The 18054-nt window shown below is 30.6% G+C and overlaps 2 protein-coding genes across 6 annotated transcripts; one reads left to right on the forward strand and one right to left on the reverse strand.

Moving 5' to 3' along the window:
* Positions 1 to 2838: 2838 nt before the first annotated feature.
* Positions 2839 to 15416, forward strand: Coq2 (ubiquinone biosynthesis protein COQ2, mitochondrial). Of its 5 annotated transcripts, none has more exons than XM_077428244.1 (7): positions 2839 to 3037; positions 12327 to 12714; positions 13519 to 13694; positions 13769 to 13916; positions 14010 to 14203; positions 14298 to 14486; positions 14582 to 15370. In XM_077428244.1, the coding sequence occupies exons 2-7, from the start codon at positions 12387 to 12389 to the stop codon at positions 14759 to 14761; spliced, it is 1215 nt and encodes a 404-aa protein (XP_077284370.1). In that variant the 5' UTR covers positions 2839 to 3037; positions 12327 to 12386; the 3' UTR covers positions 14762 to 15370. The 5 variants fall into 5 exon arrangements, with proteins under 5 accessions (XP_077284370.1, XP_077284369.1, XP_077284372.1 ...); XM_077428243.1 differs by lacking the exon at positions 2839 to 3037 and adding an exon at positions 5316 to 5414 and having other exon boundaries at positions 14582 to 15315; XM_077428246.1 differs by lacking the exon at positions 2839 to 3037 and adding an exon at positions 12080 to 12190 and having other exon boundaries at positions 14582 to 15416.
* LOC143909933 (phosphatidylserine decarboxylase proenzyme, mitochondrial-like) lies at positions 15298 to 16785 on the reverse strand. Its single transcript, XM_077428250.1, has one exon. The coding sequence runs from the start codon at positions 16573 to 16575 to the stop codon at positions 15415 to 15417; it is 1161 nt and encodes a 386-aa protein (XP_077284376.1). The 5' UTR covers positions 16576 to 16785; the 3' UTR covers positions 15298 to 15414.
* Positions 16786 to 18054: the final 1269 nt, after the last annotated feature.

Below are 18054 nucleotides of genomic sequence, written 5' to 3' on the forward strand. Positions count from 1 at the left end.
AAAATTTCATATCTAGAAGTTTACGCTTAATACCAAGTTATGTATAAAATTTAGTAAGCATCCGTCAACCGAAAGTGGTAGTTTACTCTTGTTCGATTTTTCTTCCACTTTTTTTTCGACCCCTTAAACATGTGTGCTCTTCACGAAAAAAATAAGTATAATTCTTGTATCAATTAGATATAGTGATCTTAATAGCAAAAAAAAATTTAAAAAACATCCGACAACTGGAAGTAGAACTCTTATCTTGTGTGAAATGAAAATGTTATCATATCCGGTATGTGTGAACGTGTATATAAGATTAATTATCAAATTTGGTATTTTATCCTTTTTATATTCCTCAAATACATAGATAAAGTCGTGGGTAGGTCTAATCCGATTTTTTTTATTTAAATACCGGTTTATCAGTAAATTACCAGTAATTTTAAATATTACAATTTTTTTTAAAAAAACATGTAATTTAACTATAAATTTTTCATGTTTACATTAGATGATTTGTAAACAACCCACACTAAAATTGGATGCCCAAAAATCAAAGTAGATTTAAATTCATAATAATTTTATTAATACGGGGATTACAGCTTATAATGAGTTTGAATTTTTATAACCCCTAAATTTTCATTTTTAACCATTTGAGGGGGGGGTAGTTTGCCGTAAAAGTAAAAGACAATAATTTCTGTTCAATTTAATATCATGATCGAAAAGTCTATTATATAACAATTTAATGAAGTAATTTCACGTAGCATTACGAGTAAAAATTAAAATATATATTTTTTAAATATGATTTTTTTCAATTTATTTTTGAAATAATTGTGAAATTCTGAAGTAAATGTAAAATGCTTTGTATTATTAATAAATATGTAGGTGTACCACAATACACTTACATATATACATATGAAATATAATATAATATGTAAATTATGCGTATTCGACGTATTATAACTTTCACAACGCTTGAATTTTATTGATGCAGGTTACATAGTTTTAAAAAATAAATACTCCACATTTCTACATAATACTTTCCAATTAAAAACCACAAATACACATTTTCACATCAATTATATTTAACAAATACACGTTAACTAAGATTCAATGCAGCGTTTGTTTAAGTGACAGCAGAAAAGAGGTTGTTTTAACAGGAGAAAAGTTTTATTAAAGGTTGAATGCGACTATAAGTTTACAAATAATTTTCTCGGCAACATCTTTAAAATCTTATTATAATTATTTTCTTTCACGTACAATACCTATAGATAGCAAATAAATCATTAATAAATATAATATGAATAGACATTAAGTTTAGTAAAGCATTTTGTAAAAATCAACTTTGACGCAACCCTGCCCACCATTGTTAATTTTTATGATGAACCTTTTTTTTGCTCTCTAGCTTTGTATTTTGCCCTCTTTCCTGGAAAATAGCCCCAAAACTCCCAATTTTGTTCCAAAAACATGCTCCACCGCCGAAGACTAGTAATGAGAACTTATTTTCGTGTTTTTTGTATTAATAGCCTCGCCAATACCGCCAACCTATTTTCTTATTGCTCTCGAGGATATTCGTGGAAATAATAAATTATTTTAATTGGTTCAATAGATCAAATAGCAATGCCAGATCTCAGATATGATAACAGGTAGATATATCATATTATTTAAGTTTCAAAATATGTACATAGTTAATAGAGACTCAAAATATAGATTCGATAGAGAAGATTCAGAGACTTGTTTTACATTTGATGTACATACATACATAGGTAAGTATTACACAAATGTCCCATTTATGTTTTTTATTGGGTGGTTACTCAATACTAAACTAAAACGTAATATGACTCAAAGGCTGACTTTTTTAAGACAACTCGTGTAAGCTAAAAATACGCAATATACGTAATAATACATAATAATACAATTTTAGTCAATAATTTTAGAATCTCGCCAAAAATTTATAATAATCGACTCATTTAAACTGCAATAAGTGACTCTTAAGTGCTTATTTTTTTTGAAAAATGCAAATAAAAAAGTTAAATATTCCTCAAAAAAAAAAAAGATACATAAATGATAAAATCCACCGGCAATTTTTTTAATGAAAAAAAATATAAAAAATATATATTCATCCATCACGTTGTGCTTCTAATTTCAAATGTGAATACAAATATTTTTAGCACATTCGTACAAGGAATTCGATTCCATTAATAATTCCGTACAAGGAATTCCGTACTAGGGATTCGTACAAGGAATTCGAAGATATCGAGATAATTTTTTTTTTTAATTTGATTTTTAAATGCTTTTTATTATTACGAAATTATTCACAATACATCTTATATATATTTTAATAGCTACTGATCTACTGATCATTTTCTATTTTACAATTTAATTTAATTTGGTTAGCAATCATAGGATTATACTATTCTAATGTTTATCTACAGCATAATAGGAAAAAGAGCTCAAAAACCTATTTACAATCCTTTTAAATGCTCATAATATATCTAATATATAATATTAATTAAAGTCTCACTAAAGTCGATGACCTAAAGCAGATTGTGCTTAGGTAATCTGTGTTTATACCTGAAGGGTATAGACATTTTGTTGTTAGTTTGGGTATAGACACTGGTTAGTTTGTACATAAGTAATGTCTTTAACAAACGGAATATTGAGATAAATAAATAGAAATTGAGATTTCCACCAAAAACGGTAATTCTTAAATTTATAACCAGCTATTTTGAATATTTACATAATAGGACAGGAATTCTATCTAGGACGAGTTTGGCTACAATTTTTGTCAAAAAAAAACCGGTTTTTTGCAAATGCTGCTCTCAAACTAATAAAATTTGCTGTCTTCCTACCAATTATTTTATTACATAAAAAAAATGTAAGCGCCCGGTAAACCGTGAATGGCTTATTCAATGTTTGTGACTGGCGAAAGAAAGACGCGTTCACTCACTTAGAAATTGAAATATTTGGTTCATTTCATTGCCCGTTACAATTTAACAATTTAATTTGACAAACACACATTGATTAATCAATCGAAAAAATTTAAAGCTACTTCGCATGGGTAAGTCGTATTATATGTAATTGATTTTTAATTGATCGTTGTTCATTGCACTAGTTGCATACACACGATACAAAAGTTGGTCAGTACTCATAGAAATTACTCGAGACCCATATTTTTAGCATCTATTTATTTATTTTTTAATTTTAGCATTTTCATGTTTCATCTAGTGAATAAAATGCTCGGTTCAATGAATCTTTTTCAAAATAAAGATCATTTCAGTATATATATCATCTATCGCAAAATGCTAAAAACGAGGGTCATAATAATAATAATCAATGACATCGCCGTGAGCATATGTAATACAACTTCTTATTTTTATAGGGAAGAAATATATTTTTCATACAAAACCGGGTGAATTACTTATACATATGTGCATATACATACATATCTTCCTTCCCGACGTGTATGCAGTGTGAGTGCGTATCATAATACAGAATATCAATATTTCGAATTGTACACGTGCAAAATATTCGAATTTGGAATAAAGAGGTGTTATCATCTACCCTATCCACTGATTGATTTATCGTTCTTATTTTCTGAACAACTAAACATACCAATTTATACCATGATAATTAATTCGTTTTTAAGACAACGATTTAAGACAAATTTCCACGCGATATTGAACTCGATAGTCTTCAAACATCCAAAAATGATGAACAGTTGTTGAAATAAATTTTCACTCACTTTCTTATTTATTCGATTATTGAATATATTTAAAAATATACAATAACTTCCCATAATTAATGAAAATTGCAATCGTCTTTGGGCGTGTATATTATTTCATTTTATTTAACCTTCAACATTGATCTTGGTCGAGTTGGAAAAATAAAACTCGTTTTGTAACACAAAAAAACCGCATTCGCACATATATGTGAACAAATTTATTAACATACAGGAATATTTATGTGCATACATATATAAGAATATTACTATAATAAATCGATGTATATATGTATTTAAACATAACAAACTATACAAGTTAAAAGATTTTTAGCTTTCATTAGATACATATCTTCCCATTATGTTTTTATATATGTATAAATATATTAGTATATGATAAAACCGTAGTTCGACCTTTCCGGTAACTTATGTATATTACTTTTTTAACTACACCTTATTCGCTTTTTTTCATTGAAATTTTATCTTTAATTCTAAATAATTAAAATCATCATATAAATTATAATATAAATATATTCTCATTTAGAAAACATATATTTATTTATTCTTTTTATCTGTATTATTTTGATCATTAAAAAATCGTAGAAAATTTAGTGATTCCTTAATGAATTTTCCATGCAAATTGCTTTACTAAAGTATATCTATTTGTATATCTTATCATTATTTCTGATTTTTTTTTAAATGAATTCGAATTATCGCATGGTCACAAAGCTTCATCTATTGTTACAACGTACGTAAATAAAGAAAAAAATCTATATTTATTGATCTCTATTTTTCACACTTGTGAAAGGAAAACGAAAAAACATTTTTTTGTACAGAAAAATGTGGACATGAAAAAACCAGACATCAAAAATTGCGAAAATCATCAGAAAAAATAGACAGAAAAACCGTACCAACATCGAAAATTATGGAAAAACGCGGACATATAAAAACATCATCTATTCCTATGTCATAATAGGTTTAATAATATAATGATTCTAATATTGTTATGATAGATCTAATCAGGAGTGGCTCGTCTTTAAGGGCAACCGGGGCACTGCCCCATACAAATTTCTTCTGAAAAAATGAAGGAAAATAAATTTAATATTTTGTTGGTGACTCGTCACGATTTATTTAAAGAAACACATTTAAAATCTTGAAGAGTCACCAAATTTTTTAAAAAAGTAATTTTTCCTGCATAAAATGTTACTAAAAATGTATTACGTTCATTTTTTTGGAGAAAAAATATTATGTAGGGGGGTGGTTTTGTCCTCCTCTAGCCCCACCTGTTTTAAATGTCACGAGTCGCCGCTGAATCTAATACAGTATCGGACTTAATATTTAATAATTGGTTATTGCGCAGTGAGTAATAAATAACAAACAAAAAAAATAGCAAAAAAGTGGAAGCCTTATGTCCTCGTAACGTTGCTTTCGTTCAACACTTACTGATAACAGTATAATATATTATGACTGTTATTTTGTTTTTAAATCCAAATAACCAACTACTACAAACCAGGCCAATTACTACGATATATCCTCTACTTATATTAAATGACAATACATTGTTTCAAATTGATGTTAATGAAAACGTACACAGAACCCTGAGTAGTATCTGGCGGTCAATGATCATCCTTTGGACCGTATCGCATCTAATCAGTAATGTATCGACCTCTCATCTGTCAGTGGCCTTTTGCCTTTTAATATTTTTATTACTTTTAAGGTAAATATTCATTATATTTTTATGTATAAAGAATTATATACTGTTCTTTGAATATCTTTAGTTTGCAATTAAATTATAATTTCATAATTCAGCCAATGTCATTGAAAACCATTTCGAGGTTATGGCTAATGTCAGAAATGTTGCCAGTAGTTTATATACATATAAATGTTTATATGATACGTTGTCAGCTTATTGAAATCGGTTTGCGTTATTGCGATTATATGTATAACTATATTAGACTTGAATTTGTAAACTAAATATTGTTCTCATATTTTTTTTCAACAATTTAAATTTGCATTTTTGTAAATATATAAATATATAATTTTTGTATATATATAATGACCTTCATCTTAACCTAATGATCTTCCACACTTCTTTGCAAAAGCCTTGCGCATTATATGTAGGTCTTTGAATATATTACTCGAGATCGACCGATACCAAAATTTATTCCGATCAAGGTTCATGTACTGATTTTTTTTGTTGATTTTAATAATATGCATATAATACCTATGTACGTTTTAATCGTCGGAAGTTTTCCATAAAAAAAAACTTTATTGATGTTTTTTGTTTACGGCGAATTTTATGTAATATGACTACACTGTGTTTACATGTCACGACGGCGTATTTAATCTCACGATTCTCAAAAGTGAGATAGGCGTATTTATTTATACATTTATACATACCCACTTTTTTGAACTAAATTATCAAATTACGGCGCTTTATCACGGTTTTATACAAAAACATTTAGATCACATGGCGAATTATCAAAAACAAGTTCATTTTTTACTTACCTCTTATACAGTTCACATGGTTTTCGTGTAAGGGGTCATTTTTCATATTTACAATTGTCTATTTATTGAAAAAAATCACCCGAGGCGTTGAAATAAATTTAAAAAAAAATTTCTTCTAAATATATATGTATTATTTCTTTTAATTTAGGGACCCCCTGGCTATTGCCGTAATTTGCTGTAACTATACTTTAATTCAGTTATCTGTTAAGATAATTAGAAGAAAAATACGTGATTACCATTAGCCAGTTATGGTTTTATGAACAATAGGAATTGAGATCTAGTTAAATGAAATAAGGAAAAAAAAACTTATATACTTTAAAACCTTTTGATCAGCTCAGATGTTCTAACCAAAAGGTAAAGCGTATTTTGAGAGTTAAGTTCTGTTCATACCTATCCAACACGAACCGACCTTTAGAGCAGAGCATCGTAAACTTTGGATATTCGCGGCACACATTGTTAACGACTCGTAGAGTTTGTCAGCTTCGTACATATATGTATGTACATATGTACTTCATCGGCAGTCGCTAGTTATTCCGTATATGCGTAGGGACAAAACCAGTGGCGGCTCGTTCATACGCACTGCGGTACTGCAGCACCCCCAAGGAAATTGAGAAAAATTTTATATTATTATATCCATAAATTTATGTATATTATATGAAAATATCAATATTACTTAAGCGTGTATTAAGCTCGCCCGCACACCGATACATCCAATAATGATCATACATCGCGGTACTAAATCATCAAATCATAAATCAGAAAGTGAGGCATCGTTTATGATTTTGTGCAGTACGGTTTTCGATGGAATATGCTCGAGTGGGCAAAGGAGGGGCGCGGGGGCAGCTATAAGCTTGGTCCGTACTGCACTCCCAACAGTTACTATACACATTTCTTGTTGCGTTCGTGCGCGCCGCGCGCTCGACACGCTCGTCACTTTTCGTCATTTCTTCTGCACCTTTTGTCTTTCCTTCTACACCTCTTACACTTTCTACGTTTCTACACGTCACTTTAATTATATAAGATGGTATCAAAATCAACTTAAATATTAAGTTGACACACTTAAATATTCTTCCGAAAATACTGATAAAACAATAACAGATTCTACCAATTTACTGAATACAATTTTTTATTTTAGGCAGAACTTTTTAGTTAATGCCGCATGTAGAAATTATTTATAACCAAATGCAATCTAGTTATATCGATGTATTTTCAATTAAAGAAAACTTAAAAAGTTTTACTAATGTCATTATACAAATACGAGATTCTTATAGCGAATATAAGCCAAAAATATGTGATGCATATATTATATGCATATATAATCGCACATATTATAGAAGCCAAAAATATGTGCGATGTTATTATTAAGGATATAAAAGAAAGATATACTTTTTCTTATCAATTAAAAGCTGTGAAATTATTTAATAACGAAAATTTTGAAAAGTACTGAAAGAAAATGCCAATGGAGGATCTACCACTAACCGTTGAATCATATCCAATGCTAGATAAAGAAAAACTTCAAACTGAATTAGAAGTGTTTTACTCAAGAACATAAATGCATAGTATTAATGATTTATTAATATTTAATTATTTATAATAATTAAATATTATAACTATTTAAAACTTATTTTTGCAATCGATTTATGCAAAGTTCGTGTGGAAATAACAAAACTTATTCAAAGTCTGCTTACAACTTCAACTACCTCTGAGCCAAAACGGTGTTTTTCATCAATAAATAGAATACAGACATACATATGTATATAAGAAACACAATGGTTCAGGAAAGATTGACGGCTTTGTCTATGTTGTCAATTGAAAACAAAAATTATCATAAATAATGAAAAGTTGATAGACCTTTTTTAAAGAAAAAAGACAGAAGAATCAATTTTATAATGAAATAAAAATACATATAATGTTCAATTTTGATCCTTTTGATGTTAATAGTAAAATATAATCCAAATAAACATTTATTTTTATTTTTAATCAACCGCAGCACCCCCAGATATCTTATCCACGAGCCGCCACTGGACAAAACACTAACTAACATCGGTTTTATCCCTCACACGCGATCTCACTCGCACGCATTAGGCCGAAGACATTGCAACGCAATAATTTCAAATTTGTTCACGTCGCCACCTGCGCTGTTAGGGTAAAATAAACAAACAATTTAATAATTTCAAATGTGTTCACCGCCTGCGTTTTTCCGACAAATTATCATTACTGTAATTGAATTTGATTATTAACTATTAATTTGAAACTGAAGCATTCACTTATCGAAACATATCGAGAAACTGAAACGGGAACGGCAACGGCAACGGCAATTTCTTGCGTTATGGTGGCATTGCAACGCATGCCGGGTTCAGCTAGTATTTAACGTACTTAACTTATGTACATATGCATATTCGCATTATATTTTAGTAAACAAAAACTAATGATGATTATATCAATATATATATATATATACATATGTATGCTTATGCGGAACTACATATTGTTCAATACCAATTATGGACGATTTCGTTTAGCTATTTAATTTAAAATAATTTGACATATTATGAATAATAGTAAAGTTAGCTAAAAAAAAAACTAATTTCAATACAAATCTTCAACAAAAATTTGCAAATTAGTATTTTTATTCAACAAAATATTATATATTTTATCTTCAAAATCCTTCTAATTTACAGTTTTACCGCCATTATTGCCGTATCTTATGATTAAATTGCATACATACATAATATTAGCATTCCAGTTTGCGAATATTTTTACTGCATGTTTTTTTATGCCTTGTCCTCGGGTTTTTTTAAATTATTTATTTCATTCGATTCTAGTTTTTTGTTATCGACCGTCAAAAATAGATAGTACGCAGTAAATAAATATGTTTTCTTATTATAACTTGTTTTAAATATCATATTGGCTATCCCATTATAAGCATATTTCTATATATGTGTGTATACATACCTGGCAATAGTGACGTAATTGTGGGCAATCTGTTTGGTCACTGTGACGCTTGTATCTCTATGTAAAGCTGCCAAATTTCATACATCGCAGAAGCGCAAAATCGCAAAAAATATGCACTAATTTTCGTGTTGAGTAGTACAAGGCTGTCACAATGAAAGTGACTAATAGACAAGCCTGTCTGAATTGAGAATCATATAAGATAATATGTATTTAACTAATTTCATTAGTTATATATTTGAGCCGCTATAATTGACTATGGCATAGGTACACTTTTCTTAATTTTGTGAAATATCTCGCAAAACTATATAATGTTTTGCGTTTAAAAATTAAAAATACTGGTGGCCTGTAATACGTTTATTCTGCTTTCCCCAGATTCTGAACTTATCGAATTAAAATAAATGAATTAAGTCATTTGTGAATTAAGTCAAACAGAAATAGTGTTTTCTGTTTGACTTAATTCGCCACTTTCAAATATAACGGCTCATTTATCGAAAATGCCTAAATCGTCGAAGCTACTGATGACTGAATCACCTGATGGAATAAATCCAATTTAAGGTGTGTTTTAAATGTATTAAACGTATGTATGAAATATTCTGACCGCCTCAAACAGTGCTGTTCGCAATCGTTGTGTAATTGACAAAATCGCAATACTTTCGATAAAATCATTCTACTTTTAATCAATACTAAAATTCGTTGTGCTTTTGACGAAATTCGCAGCCATTTGCGAAATTTTACCATTAACCATTTTATATACAAGTTCTTTTCTTGTTTTTTATTTTTACATTTTCTACAAAATATTCACATTTTTCAAGGAAAATGTATACATTTTGTATTCCATGTGATTTTAAAATAGTATATAATATTATACAAAATAAAATTTATAATATATTTTTATATGTAATTATGTGTGTACATATGTATGTGTATACATATGTATGTGTAGTGTACTTGATTTTGTCATACCATAATACAATACATTGAACAGCCAACTTTTTTGCACATAATCAAGATATCTGAACATTCCGATATATTATTTTATTTGTCACACATATCACAATTGTGTAAGTCGTTGCCCGAATTTATTTTTAATAATATATGTGCTTTCTTCTTCGGGCATGACGAAAAGAAAGTAGAAAATTATTAGTCGAGATTTTGGTCGTAATGTTTTTTTGATTCTTTTGTTGACGATATCGTGATTTTACAATTTTTACGAATTTTTCAAAAAAAAAAAAAAAAATACGACTGTCGTGCGTATTCACTAACCACAGATGAAGAATTGTATCGTTATTAGAAAACTTGAAATTTTCATTTATAAATATTTATTATATTTAATTGTGATATCTTGTCATATATAAAACCGAAACGGCGTGCATAATTCGTTCCTGATTGGCTGTCGTCAAAGTCGTTTCTGATTGGCTGAATTGATCAAATACGTTTGTGATTGGTCGATCGTTAAAAAATAGTAATTTTTTTCGATTCTAATAAATTTAATAAAAAAAACAAATGAAGATTTTTACTTACTTTCATTCGTGGTTTACGTTTTATTTCCATTTACCGAGCAAATCCGGGTAACACCACTACAAGAGTACTGATACTGATAGAAAATTTGATAATTTTTGTGAAAATAAGCATATTTTCTTCTGGAGAATGATATACTAGGGCTGCCAAACGGGCGGTTTTCCGGGACTGTCCCAGTTTCCCGCATCTAATCCCCACGTCCCGAGAGGACCTTTCGATACAGCCAAATATCCCGGTTTTAGATAACTGCTTATTGACCTCTCATTGTTCAGAAAACCGACAACCCGCAGTTACGAAACCGCAAAAAAATGCATGAATCTCTACAAACGATGCTTTTTCTCACTATCAGCAATTTAATTTCAATTCTTATAACAGGCTGAAATTAAACACAAACCTAAAACTAATAAAAGCCGTGTAATAAAGCTTTTCTTTTACTTTTAACAAACAACGGAATCAAGGTTTTCCTAAATCTTCTTTGGCAATAAGATATGATTAACTTCATGTTATCTATCTATCTTCTATATACATATGTATGTATATAAAAATCAATATTTGTCTGTTTTTCTGTCACGTATGCGTTCCTATACCATTCAACCGATTGCGACGAAACTTACAGGAGTTATTGTGTGTATGCCTGCGATGGTTTCTGTAAAAAAAATCGCTCAAAAACAAAAACAGGAATGAATGGCATTGCAACGCAATAATTTCAAATGTGTTCGCGTCGCCACCCGCGATGTTAGGCAAACAATTGAATAATTTCAAATGTGTTCGTCGCCTGCGTTTTTCCGACAAATTATCATTACTGTAATTTAATTTGATTATTAAGTATTAATTTGAAACTGAAACATTCACTCATCGGAACATATCGAGAAACTGGAACGGGAACGGGAATAGCAAGCATTACTGTGGCATTGCAACGCATTCCGGGTTCAGCTAGTATTAAAATAATAAAAACAAAATAAACTTGAAAAAAAAGAAAGGAAATACTATATAAAGGCCACAGCGCCAAAATCTTTTGTAAAATATCACTCTTTTCAGCGCACAGCCTTTCTTACGTGTGTGCGAGTAGGATACTAAGGGACGTTATACCGAGTCCTCTTGTATCTTACTCGCGTATATACGTAAGTAAAGCTGTGCGATAAAAACAGAGAGATTTCCATGGCACGCCACCGAGTGTAGCCTATCAAAAAAACGCTACTATTTGTATTTTCCCAAAAATATTCCATCACCTTCAAAACCACATTACTGACAAGTAAAGGTTTATGAAGACATTTAGCACAAGGAATTTAAATTTTTGTACAATATGGTTTCTGAAGACTCTTGGAAACCCACTGGAAGACATAATTGTATGTATGTATGTAATATTAATTGATAAGAACGACATAACAACTTTTCTACGACCTTCATTTCAATTAGACCAGGCAGATAGAGAGAGAGAGTGATTTCTGTGATATACATACATACATACATACATATCATACCTCGTAACAATTTGGGCACTCGAGCGTATTTGTTATAGTTTTTCTTTTGCATAACAGTGGGCTGTATTACGTATTGAACTAAATTCAGCCGCAAGATCGATTTTTATTATTATGTCGTAAGCGTTTTGTGTAATTTAACGTTTTTGTTTTTATTATTACTCTTTCAGAATGGCGATACCTAGGTAGATTCTGCACGCACACGAAAATCTCACTATAATTTCCAAATAATGCTGAAACCAAAGATAGCTTTAGACATATTATTTTCAACGTCACGGGTGCGTTACCAATATGGAGGTGCGTTAGTTTGGCGAAGGCTCAATTCGAGCAGCAGCGAAGCACGCCCTCAAAAAGTGGCACTGCCCTTACAGGGGACTTCAGTCGCAGCAGAAGCATCCAAATATGCTTCCACTCTACACCATAAAGACCTTCCGACCTTTTTCCCTGTTCGAAAAGACGAACCATCCGCCTACAAGAACACTATTACAGAAAAAGTGAAGATGATCGCCTCGAAAGTTGATCCTTACGCACGTCTTATGAGACTGGACAAACCCATCGGTAAGTACATATATACATATATGTACATCACAACGATCGAAATATCGTATTCGATTTCTTGAATTGCAAATATTTCTAAATTACAGGTAGTCTTTATTTATGCTGTTGATTATGAAAGTGGTCATAAATCGGAAATGCGGTGTGTAATCGTATATATTTACTCCTATTCTTAAATCGCGGTCCACCAGTGGACCCCAAAGCTATAAAAATAATAATAATAATAAACTTATATATGTATATTTTACTTTACTTGCATATATATTTGGATAAAGAAATGCTTAAATGGTAAAATGTATTTATCGTATAAGAATTTCTGACTCAAATTTCGACATTTATATAGACTGTTTACTATCAGACTTGGTAGTTTTTCTAAACATGATAGATCTACATATATTTTATATGTACATATATTGAAAATATTCCTATAGCTTTTTAAAGTACTCATTAGTATGTTTTTTTTTTTATTCTAATTTTAATATTCGGCAGTACTTTTTAGAACATTTAAAACTTTTCAATGAATTTATTGTTCGATTGCAACTACAATGACAATTGAGATTAAATTTAAACCACCAAATGACATTGAAAGTTTGCTTGTGGGAGGAAAGTATTCGCAATGACGAATATAAAAATGTAATTGCTTTAAAATAAAAAATATGTGTCTCAACCACTTTCATAATAGTAAGAGTATTTGCGTTTTTGTGATCTCATTGGCCTGCATTAAACTGAATAATTTTTTAGCGTAGATATTTAATATTTAAATTTGAGAATGTAACTGTATTTTCAAAATGCTTTATCTATCTACAGGTACTTGGTTACTATTTTGGCCTTGTGGTTGGTCTATTATGCTTGCTGCTGATCCAGGTATTGTTTCTTCCGGAGAAGTTCTGCATACATTAGGACTCTTTTTAACTGGAGCATTTGTTATGCGTGGCGCTGGTTGTACTATAAACGATATGTGGGATAAAGATTTAGATGGAAAGGTTGCTTTCATAGATTTTCCTTCAATTTCTTTCGTTATTCATCAAAATTACAATATTAACGTAGATCTCAACAGGTGGAGAGAACCAAAACACGACCATTAGTCAATGGAGATATCAGTATGAAAAATGCTACCATATTCTTGGCGGCTCAACTCAGCACAGGTCTTGCCATATTGTTGCAATTAAATTGGTATAGTGTTGCACTAGGTGCTTCTAGCATGGGTTCGTATTTTACTATACCTATGTATGATTATTTTAAATGTTCGTTCAAATTAATCTCGATGTTTTATTAAAATATTTATTAATTCATTCCAGGTCTGGTAATATTGTATCCATTAGCAAAACGGATAACTGATTATCCACAACTAGTTCTGGGACTTACTTTTAATTGGGGGGCTTTGTTAGGATGGTCAGCTCTCAGAGGCTCCGTTGATCCTGCAATATGTTTACCTTTATATGCAGCTGGAGTTTGTTGGACGCTGCTTTACGATACGATATATGCACATCAGGTAAATTTGAAAAGTCTGTCGAAAACAAATATAATACATTATGTATTAAAATTAAATTGCTGCGACATACTTAAAATATGGTTCTTTTTAACAGGATAAAAAAGATGATGCAATAATTGGAATCAAATCAACTGCGTTAAAATTCAACGAGTATACCAAACCATGGTTGTGGGCAAACGGAGTGGGTGTACTTGCTGGCCTTACCACTACTGGGATAGCCGCCGATTTAAATTGGCCTTACTATGGTGCAGTCGGTCTTGTTGGGGCTCATATAAGCAGACAAGTATGCTAAAATATGCATTAATACTCATATACATAAATATATGTTATTCAATTGTTGTTGATAATAATATGCTATGTAACTTATTGATATTTTAGATTTTGACACTGAATACAGAATCCAAAGAAGATTGCTCATCAAAATTTGTATCAAATAGCACAATCGGTCTTCTCATTTTCATGGGAATAGTGTTAGGAAAATGGGATGCAATTACAAGCTATTTTAAAAACATTAAAAATGATAAAAAGGAGATCTTGACATTGCCTTTAGTACAATAATCTTTTTTTCTGAATTATCTTAAATGTAGAAATATATACTTTTGAGTATGTACTTTATATAATAGTGATTTAGTTTCATAAACCAAAAAGATTGGTACTTAATGAATGGTATCAGTAACACCACCACTGTTATAATACGTTATATAATTATAAACAGAACCGATGTATCAAACATGGAATTGTAAATATTTTAATAAAAGCTTGTTTGTATTTATTATACTAGTCATTTAGTAGGTATTTTTGTGTTTCAATTCTAAGAATTTATGAAACTTCGATTATTATTTTAAAAATTGGCATATGTTACGAATTACATATTTAATTAACTGAAAATGCACTTTCTAGTGACTGCTACATACTAATTTTCGCAAAATCACGGTTGCATGATATGGCAACGAATTGTGAGTAATTATGAAACAAAATATTATGCATAACCATAAAAATGTAAGTATGTGGAGAATATAAAATGCACATATGTATGTAATTAGTAAAAAGTATGAAAATATCAAATCTGTATTTAATGTGAATAAATAAAATTTTATTTACATTGTTTTTTTAACAAATTCTTAACTATAATATGAATCAAAATCGTATCATACATAATATTATTTCAAAATAAAAATAATTTCTAATTTTCGACTTAATTATAATTTTGTTCAAACATAATTTATTTTTTTCCTTTCTTCAATGTAACCAAGCTTTTCTCCCATTTTTACTCTATCGCCATCTTGAAATGCAAATTGAAAATTTTTCGGCGCTTCAAATATAAGAACGATTGTGCTGCCCATATTAAACTGTCCAACCATTTCCCCTCTTGATTGGTTGAACTGGTCTAACGCCAAATCTTCATTCCATTTTAGCTTTCTTCTGTTTGTTTTTAGTTCTGCGTCTTTGTATACTTCAATAGATCCAACATTAGTAGCACCAACAGGTGTAAAACTAAAAAACCCATATTTCCATTCTCCTACGTAAACAGCTCTTTCATTGACACAGAATAACCCAGGAATCAATTTCGCCATAACTGGATTCACCGAGAGAAGTTTTCCAGAGAAATGACGTCTAAATGTTGCTTTCCAATCGCACGGAGAATGAAATCTATGATAATCACCTGGAGCTAAATATATTACACATTGATGTAAAATATTTTCCTCGTCATTTTTTAACAGCGATTTATAATAGTCTTTAGAATCTGTTTTTACATTCCAAGTATTTTCTCCAAAGAAATTTTCAAGAGTGTATGTAATTCCCTTTACTTGTTCGATCGAGTCAGATGTAACTGAACCGCAGTGGAGAACTCGACCATCACATGGTGATACGAGACAACTTTTACTGTCCACAATTCGAGCAGCCGGTTTGAGACGTCTGACAAAAAAATCACCTAAGCTAGGATAAGCTTTGAAGTCTTGCACTTCCGCCTCTTCTATATTTACTCCAAACGTGTTACTATATTTTTCGTAAATATATGGTCTCATAGAAATTGGCAACTTCGTATTGGCAATGGAACCCCATATTTTGCTAACAATGCGTAGTGGCAGGTGAGAGTAACATTCTATTTCAAAATTGGTAATATTATCTTCAAAATTCCTGTTATACAACCAAACAGTATAGGTTCCAACAACTAAGGGGGTCCATCTTGTAATAATACTTTTTGGTGTTCGCCAATTTCTGAATTTTAATATATTTTGAGCCTCTACGTCACTATAAAAATTATTATTAATATAGTTTTGTTTGTGTATCACCTTATTTCTTCTCAGAGTCTTAAAGACGTTTTCCAACTTCTTGAACCAACCCGAATCGAATCTCCAAAAGAATTTCATGTTGATTGTTACAGTCTTATTTTTAAAAGAAAAAATAAAAGTAATTTGTATAAGTAGAATTATGGAAAAATTAATAGTGTTCCTCCATAATTTTGTCACAAATATTCACGTTTGGACTTCTCAGAAGCGATATCAGCTGACACGTAACATAATAACCTCAAAATATGAGAGTGACATTCCCCCAGACGGTCGTAAAACTTTACAAACACGTCCATTGCACTTGCAACGATTTCACCTCATTTTATTGGACAAGTTTTAAATGTATAATAAACAAATATGTGAAAATACATTGAAACTGCTGCGTGACTTATGATTGAAACACGATGTAAGCATGTATCCTTTTTACTTATTGCTTCTTTTGAAATTAGTGAAACTAATAAAAACCTTGTCAAAACAAGTTTGATCATATTGTCACTAATTTCATTATTTTATTTTAACAGTATGTACATTTCCAATAGTTTTCTAAATAAATATTTTGAATGTAAATTATAGTCAGGAATTTTTTTTAAGAACGCGGTAGAACGCCGTTCCGGCACCCTTTTTCACAATATTTTTAATGTATCAAAAGCAATTGGACGTAACAATATTCGTGCGTATATAATTGGCCAAAATGATAAAATGTGGTGTCCGTATGAAGAAATATGGATGAATATTTCCATATCTCACCCGCGTAAAATATGGAAATACATCCATATTTCACCCGTCTCGGGTGAAATTTAGATTCGAATTTCTTTGGTAAAAGCCCTGATTACAGCTATATTCCTATAATTATTGTTCTACTAATCGTGTTTTCCAACTGTATAACAAATATTTTATACACGCTTCGCGTCTATTTTCACTCTCGTAATTCTCATCGGCTCATTGATAGCGAGTATAAACGTTTTAATTTTTAATGTTCTCTGATTTTACTGTGCTTATTGTGTGCCTACTGCATTTAATATATATCACTTTTCATTCATTAAATTTAAACTACCTTTTCTTTTAATTTTTAAAGTCTTTTAATTTTACAACTCGGTAACATTACTGAGTATCTTTTGTATTGTAGGGAATCATCCATCACACACGTTCAAAATTGTGCAAATTCGGAGACACAACTTTTGAATGAATTCGACACGACCGACAATGACTCCTCGTCTTCGTCATCCTCAAAGGACGACATGACTGCAAATGCAGAGTCAGTGTGGGAGTTTACGCCGCATTTTACACAAATTCTAAAGCTTAGACCGCACTTGGCGGCACTGCACTACAGCGACGCAGCGCGGCCAAATATTGTTTGTATGTAATTCTATAAAATAGAACGCACTACGAGTGGCGGGACACTGCGCGTCAGAATTGCCTTTTGCCAGAGCTGCGCATCTTCTTCTTCAGACGCGGCAATGGAATTTGCCGCGTCTATACTGCATGCGTCTTAGGGCGAAAATACACCCAGCATCCCCAGTCCCAAAAATCACCCCTGGAGTGTTTTCGGTGATATTTTAT

Source organism: Arctopsyche grandis, chromosome 3 (genome assembly GCF_051622035.1).
Source record: "Arctopsyche grandis isolate Sample6627 chromosome 3, ASM5162203v2, whole genome shotgun sequence".
In the NCBI taxonomy this organism is placed as follows: Eukaryota; Metazoa; Arthropoda; class Insecta; order Trichoptera; family Hydropsychidae; genus Arctopsyche; species Arctopsyche grandis.

What these genes read in the sequence shown, in the direction of transcription:
- Coq2 (XM_077428244.1), top strand. Translation starts at nt 12,387, where the DNA reads ATGCTGAAACCAAAGATAGCTTTAGACATATTATTTTCAACGTCACGG. An exon ending in GAGACTGGACAAACCCATCG is followed by an intron (nt 12,715 to 13,518) that starts GTAAGTACATAT and finishes ATCTATCTACAG; the next exon opens with GTACTTGGTTACTATTTTGG. An exon ending in ACTAGGTGCTTCTAGCATGG is followed by an intron (nt 13,917 to 14,009) that starts GTTCGTATTTTA and finishes AATTCATTCCAG; the next exon opens with GTCTGGTAATATTGTATCCA.
- LOC143909933 (XM_077428250.1), bottom strand. Translation starts at nt 16,575, where the DNA reads ATGAAATTCTTTTGGAGATTCGATTCGGGTTGGTTCAAGAAGTTGGAA.